The following is a 7,600-nucleotide window of genomic DNA, read 5'->3' on the forward strand; positions in this document are numbered from 1 at the left end:
TCACTACTGCTGGTAGCCATTTGACACCTTTCCCATAGTTACGAGCTAGCACTTTGTCTCCCGGTCTGAAACAACAATGTTTTGCTTTTAGACATCGTTCCATCTGAAGGTTTTGTTGTGCTTGAACAGTCTGTTTTGTTTTCAGGGGTTTCAACAAATCCAGACGAGTGCGAAGTTGTCTTTTGAACATAGCGGTGGCAGGAAATACTTTAGTGGTGGCATGGGGGGTGTTTCTATAGGAAAGTAGAAAAGTGTTGAGGTGCTGATTCAGTGATCCTTTACCCTGGGTTGACTTGAGAGCCTGCTTCATTGTCTGGACAAACCGCTCAGCAAGACCATTAGTTGACGGGTGATAAGGTGCTGATCGAATGTGCTGAATCCCGTTGACCTTCATGAAAGCTTCAAACTCCTCCGAGACCAGCTGAGGCCCATTGTCACTGACAAGTTGCTGTGGCAGGCCAAAACGACCAAAAATTGAACGAAGGGCTTCCACAGTTTTCAATGATGATGTGCCTTTCATTACTTCAACCTCTGGCCATTTGCTGTGGGCATCAAGAACAACTAAAAACATATGGTCTTCCAATGGCCCTGCAAAATCAATATGATATCATATTGATCAATATGATCAATATGATTTCATCCACGGTTTCTCAGGCCATTGCCAGGGGTGTAACGGGGCTGATTGAGGAGTATTTCTCAGCTTTTGACATGCACTGCATGTTTTTGCTTTATCCTCAATCTCCAAGTCCACACCTGGCCACCAAAGGTAGCTACGGGCGATTTCCTTCATCCTAACTACTCCACAGTGTCCCGAATGAAGTTCCTCCAGTATTTGTTGTCTCAAAGGTGGTGGAATAATGACCCTGGAGCCCCATAGTAGACATCCAGATTCTACTGTTAGCTCATTTCTCCTGGTTACATAAGGCCTTAGGAGCGGTGACATTTCTCCTACTTCCCCTCTGAGCACAAGATCCAAAACCTTGGACATCACTGGGTCAGTACGTGTGTGCCTTTTTACCTGAGCTGCCGTTACAGGGGAATTGTCCACCTCTTTGAAGTAGAAAATTTCTGCCTTTGCTGGTTCTGGGTGTGAAGTGGGCAACGGAAGTCGGGAGAGCCCATCAGCATTAGCATGATGTTCCGATCTTCTGTATTTTATCTCATACTGATGTGCAGACAGAAGAAGGGCCCACCGCTGCATTCTTGCAGCTGCAAGTGAAGGGATACCTGAATGTGGGCCGAAGATGGAGGTGAGAGGTCTGTGATCAGTTAGAAGCGTAAATCGTCTTCCGAATAAGAACTGATGAAATTTCTTCACCCCAAACACAATAGCGAGTGCCTCACGCTCGATTTGGGCATAGTTACATTCTGCCTTACTCAAAGTTCGTGACGCAAAAGCGATGGGTTTTTCCTCACCCGATGGCATGATGTGTGACACCACCGCCCTCACGCCATAGGGCGATGCGTCACATGCCAACTGCACTGGCAGAGCAGGGTTGAAATGAGTGAGAGCTTCAGACTGGGCTAAGGCTGTTTTTACTTCATTGAAGGATTCTTCACATTGTTTGGTCCATTCCCACTTTTTGGATTTGTTCAGTAGGTCATGCAACGGTTTCAGCCTGTTAGCTAGATTTGGCACAAATTTCGCATAATATGTCAACAGGCCTAAAAAAGACCGAAGATGACTCACGTTTTGCGGAGCTGGCGCTTCCACTATCGCCTTCACCTTTGAGGGTGCCTTGTGAAGTCCAGAACTATCAATCACATGGCCCAAATATTCAACTGAAGGGCAGAAAAACTCACACTTGTCCTTCCTGACCCTCAGTCCAAAATTCTGCAGTCTCTGCAAGGTGGCTTCAAGGTTACTCAAATGCTCTTGCTCATCCTTTCCGGTGATCAGCAAATCATCAAGATAACACTGCACCCCGTTGAGCCCACTGAGAATCTGATCCATTGCACTTTGAAACAGAGCTGGTGCCGAGGTAATCCCAAAAGGAAGCCTCTGATATTGATACATCCCCTTATGGGTCACAATGGTCAGAAGTTCTTGTGAATTTGGGTCCACGTGCATTTGCAAGTATGCCTGGCACAAATCTATTTTACTGAACTGTTGGCCCCCAGCGAGATTGGAAAAAAGATCCTCAATAAGAGGCAGGGGATACTGCTCTGGGGTCAGAACCGGATTTATGGTGACCTTAAAATCTCCACAAAGACGAAGGGACCCGTCTTTTTTTAAGACCGGCACAATTGGTGTCGCCCACTCACTTGTGCGTACTGGTCGCAGAACTCCAGCCTTTACTAGTCTCTCTAATTCAGCTTCAACCTTGGGTTTAATGGCATACACCACCGGTCTGTTTTTCAAACACTTTGGTTGACTGCCTGGTTTCGTCGTCAGTTTTACTGCAATATCCTTCATACTTCCTAGTTCGTCACTGAACACATCCGAATACTTATTTAGAATCCCTTGGAGTTTTGTGTTTTCGCTGACCAGATGGACCTCTTGCCAATCCAGCTTCATCCTTTCCAGTCCTTCCAAGCAAAGCTGGGTGATTGCCTTCGATAACATACAGCAATAGTTTCTTCTTCTGCCTATTTAGTTCAACTGTCACCTCAATTACCCCTTTAACAGGAACTATCTCACCTGTGTAGGTCTTTAGTGTAATGTTGGATGGCTGAGGTGTGAGATGCGGCAATGTTTCTTTCAATGTTGTCACTGACACCAGTGATACCGCAGCTCCTGTGTCCACCTGCATCCGTACTGGTTTCCCATTTAGAAGAGGAGTCACCCAGTAGCCCTGTTCAGCTCCTGAAACAGATAAAACGCATAACACATCCTCTTCCGCAGATCCCGAATCACTCTGTGTGTGATGGGCACTTTCCATTTGGTTCACATGCTTTTGTTTAAATTTATGGTAATTTTTCTTTTTAGGTCCAGCATTTTTAATTGGTTGTGTCTTTTTGTTTTTGCAGGCGCGTTCAATGTGACCTTTCTTGCCACAATTTCTACAGTTCATGTCCTTGCACCAACAATCTCCAGGCTGATGCCCCACTTTTCCACAGCGGTAACATGGCTTATCTGAGTTTGACTTGTTCTTCGAATCAGCATACAGTTTGTGTACTTAGGTGGAAGCACTTAGTTGTTGTGCCTCTTTTGCGGCCATTTCCATTGACGTGCTGATTTCTATGGCCTTCTGTAATGTTAAGTTCTTTCAGTTAGTAGTCACTTTTGTATAGCTTCACTTCGAAGACCACAAACAAGCCTGTCACGTATTGTGTCACTTAATGACTGGCCAAACTCACAATGTTCGGATAATCGTTTCAACACAGCCACAAATTGTGAGATGGATTCACCATCTTGCTGATTTCTTTTATGAAACCTGAATCTCTCTGCGATAATCAGTGGTTTGGGTGAATAGTGATCTTTGAGTAAGCCCACTATTTCCTCGTATGATTTGTCGCCTGCTTTCTGCGGCTGAGTTAAACTTCGCAGCAAATTGAACGTTTTCACACCCATTATGCTTAGAAATGTTGGCACAATTGCTTCATTTTTTATTTCGTTTGCCAGCACAAAGTAGTCAAAACGTTCGGTATAAGCACTCCACTGCTCTACTGATTCATCAAACGGTCCAATACAACCAATTAATCCAGCCATTTTCTTTTTACTCACTCCCCTCTTTGTTTCCGTTCGTCAGCTCTTGTAATTCCTCTCCTCTTTTTTTTTTTTTTTTTCCGATCCGCGTTCTGTCGTCAACTTCTTTTCCTGTCTTTCACCCTATTTCCTTCCAGCGAAGACAACTCGTTCTGTTCGACTGTCGCGGCTTGCAAACTTACAAGGTTGCCGTGCATTCACTCTCCCTCTCTCTCGTGGAGGACGATGAGCTTGGGGTGGAGAATTAACGCTGCGAACATCTTCAGTCTCAAAATATCGACCAAAGTTCAAAAACAACAATCTTAACGTGGTATGAAGGGTCCTCGTCGCCAATTATGTTGTATATTTTCTGTATATTTTCTCAGAAATACACGGGAGACAGGAGTGAGCATAAACTGGTGCGTGCCTTTTTTAATTCCTGCATAACACTACGTAACTCAGTATTCTCAATAGTATCGCGTAACACAGGGAGGGTATACGGAAAAACAGAAAGGTCAATTTGCATGACGTAAATACACAACAATTTTGTATTGTAGTGAATATCTGACAGGCTTCCAGACTGTCCAGAATATTGTTGTCAGCCCATTTTTTTTAAACAGTTCATCTCAATTCTCAGATAATTATCACTTCAGTTAAACCAGTAAACAGCAGTTTCATACACAAAATCTTTTTTATTTTTTTGGACATTTAGGACATTTTTTATAAATCCCACATATGTAGTCACTGAAAGTGTAAGTAATGCAACTAAGGGTCATATTGTGATTTTTAAGCTGCTCCTGATGAAAGTGTAGATTCTGCAGACTGTCCTCTGGTGGTAAGGCTGTAGAACTGCAGCTCCAGATATAACAGAAGAAAGACTGCAGTTACACATACTAAAGCCCTTATTATGGTGTAAATATTTACTTATTAATGAGGTGTTAGGTAATGAGTAATAAGTCATTTACAAATGCATTATAAATCATTAATAATGCAGTTATAACTGCATGAAGAAAAAGGCGACTTTAATGCAATACCTGCCAAATAGTGAGCCGTTTTTAACTCACATGTTATAAATGCTTAATAAATATATTTATTAACATATTTAACTCAAAACCAGATTTCTGGTTTATTTTATGATGCAGCAAAAATTGACTATCATAATTAGACTGAAGGTTGTTGTATTTGTGCTTTTCTTATTAATATCTCATGACTGCCACTTGTCTTACTATGTTGCTTACCAGAAGTTTTTGTCTTACCCATGATACTCTCCAAAAAGGTCATGATGCCTCTCCACAGCAGTGTATAAAAACAAAATTATTGTTTTTTAAAGACAAAATTCCAACTTTATTTTGAAAATAAAACAAAAGATAATAACCATAACTTGATTAGATATTAAAGTCTGCGTGAACCGGAAGTTGCAAACGACTCTTCTCCAGTGTTGTGACGTATTTCCAAGTGAAACAGAATATTGAATAGAGGGCAGAGTTTTACTTTAGTGCTCCTCCTTTCCATATCTCACTCATAGCAGATGAACGGTTGCAGAAGAGTGGTTTACCCGTTTTCAACCCAAGCCATCAAACTGACGTTATCAGAGAAGGAACGCCATTCCAGACTAGAAGTAACTTTTCAGATTTTGATTAAAGATTACTGCGACAAACAAGTTTTTTTCTGTGTTTTAACTTGCACAGATTCATTGTTCACCACAAGACCAGTAATATGACCAGTAATAATATTAATGTAAAGTGGAAACCTGTGAACCATTTATTAATGAGTTATGAACATTAACAACCTATGAAAATGAACCTTAATGTAAAGTGGAAACCTGTGAACCATTTATTAATGAGTTATGAACATTAATAACCTATGAAAAGGAACCTTAATGTAAAGTGGAAAACTGTGAACCATTTATTAATGAGTTATAAACATTAACAACCTATGAAAAGGAACCTTAATGTAAAGTGGAAACCTGTGAACCATTTATTAATGAGTTATAAACATTAACAACCTATGAAAAGGAACCTTAATGTAAAGTGGAAACCTGTGAACCATTTATTAATGAGTTATGAACATTAACAACCTATGAAAAGGAACCTTAATGTAAAGTGGAAACCTGTGAACCATTTATTAATGAGTTATGAACATTAACAACCTATGAAAAGGAACCTTAATGTAAAGTGAAAACCTGTGAACCATTTATTAATGAGTTATGAATATTAATAACCTGTGAAAGTGAACCTTAATGTAGTGTGCATCGTGTTTATTAAAGCAGACACAGATCTCTTTTGTTTTTTTCCTGCTGACATATTTTATTGTTGAAATATTAATAATTATTCTTGATATCATGATAAAGGATACTGTAACTTTGTGGGAGTGCCAGAGCGGTTATTTATTTAATATAAAAAGCTAACAGCGCGAATAAACATATAATATACAAACTAACACAGCGATTATAATATAAACACTTGAAAAACATAGTCTGCAATGTCACTTCAGTTAGCTTACCCATCAAATCAGTAACTTTAAACACAAATTTTACTTTAGAGCATGTCGGAACAGTGCTGGTAACTGCATGACTTCTTCTCATGATAGTGGCAAGTCTTTATTGGATGCTCACTAGCGCCAACTCCTGTCACACGCCAGAACACGCATGCTTAGTGATGTAACCCTGAAAGAGTATATAAGTATATATAGAGTATATAAGTATATAAAGAGTATATATAAAGAGTATATATTAGTATAGCCTAATATATTATTGTCATGTCTAGTTTTCTATAACTTTCTTCATAATAAAAAAAAAAAATGCTTCATCTGAATCCTGCTCCCTGACTGCTCTTTACACCAAATGTGACAATAATATATAATGAGCAATGCATTCTTCTTCTATTTATAATTATTATAATTATTATTATTATTATTATTATTATACGCAGTAGTAGTAGTAGTAGGCTATATACTTTATTATGCTCTTTCAGGTTCTCATCACTATGCGTGTTGATTCTGGCGTGTGACAGGAGTTGGCGCTAGTGAGCATTCAATAAAGCCTTGCCACTTTTCACGAGAAGAAGTCGCACAGTACTGTTCCAACATGCGTTGAAGTGAAAATTTGTGTTTACTGATTTGATGGGTAAGCTAACTGAGGTGAAATCGCAGACTATGTTTTTCTAGTGTTTATATTATATTAGTAATCGCTGTGTTACTTTCTTAAACAAATAACCGCGCAGGTAACGTTACTGTAAGTGCGGATGACCAAAGCCAAATACTCAAGTTACAGTGGCCTTTATCATATCAGAAATATCTATTAAATGCATATTAATATGCTGCTAATGTTCTGTAACGGTGCATTAGGTCATTGATTTAATGATTTACACAACTGTTAATTAAAAAAATACATATTTAGGTGCCTTTATTCAGCTTGTATCAAATATGTTTGGCTTATAGGTGTGATGTTTATTATCTTTTCTGAATACTTGATTGTTTCTCTGAATGTTTTAATTTAAGTTTACCTGCATAAGCCACTTTTCATGAGAAGTCATGCTCTGTAACTTTGTGCTGTAAAAGATTTATTTTTTTCAAGTTTAAAGTTATGTGAGACATTCATCAAAAATAAAATATTTAATCTGAAAAAGATATTATCTTCTGTGTACATTAATAATTAATAAATACATGATTAACGTGTGTTCACACTACATTAAGATTCATTTTAATAGGTAATTAATGTTTATAACTCATTAAATTAGTTCCACTTTACATTAAGGTTCCTTTTCATAGGTTGTTAATGTTCATAACTCATTAATAAATGGTTCACAGTTTTCCACTTTACATTAAGGTTCCTTTTCATAGGTTATTAATGTTCATAACTCATTAATAAATGGTTCACAGGTTTCCACTTTACATTAAGGTTCCTTTTCATAGGTTGTTAATGTTCATAACTCATTAATAAATGGTTCACAGTTTTCCACTTTACATTAAGGT

At 38.7% G+C, this 7,600-nt stretch overlaps 1 protein-coding gene across 1 annotated transcript; it reads right to left on the reverse strand.

Annotated features, from left to right (window-relative positions):
- LOC125262583 (uncharacterized protein K02A2.6-like) lies at positions 1 to 3,191 on the reverse strand. The gene has a single exon (XM_048181426.1). The coding sequence runs from the start codon at positions 2,564 to 2,566 to the stop codon at positions 626 to 628; it is 1,941 nt and encodes a 646-aa protein (XP_048037383.1). The 5' UTR covers positions 2,567 to 3,191; the 3' UTR covers positions 1 to 625.
- Positions 3,192 to 7,600: the final 4,409 nt, after the last annotated feature.

This window comes from Megalobrama amblycephala, linkage group LG1 (genome assembly GCF_018812025.1).
Source record: "Megalobrama amblycephala isolate DHTTF-2021 linkage group LG1, ASM1881202v1, whole genome shotgun sequence".
In the NCBI taxonomy this organism is placed as follows: domain Eukaryota; kingdom Metazoa; phylum Chordata; class Actinopteri; order Cypriniformes; family Xenocyprididae; genus Megalobrama; species Megalobrama amblycephala.

Coding starts and splice junctions, on each gene's coding strand:
- LOC125262583 (XM_048181426.1), bottom strand. CDS start 2,566: ATGTTATCGAAGGCAATCACCCAGCTTTGCTTGGAAGGACTGGAAAGG.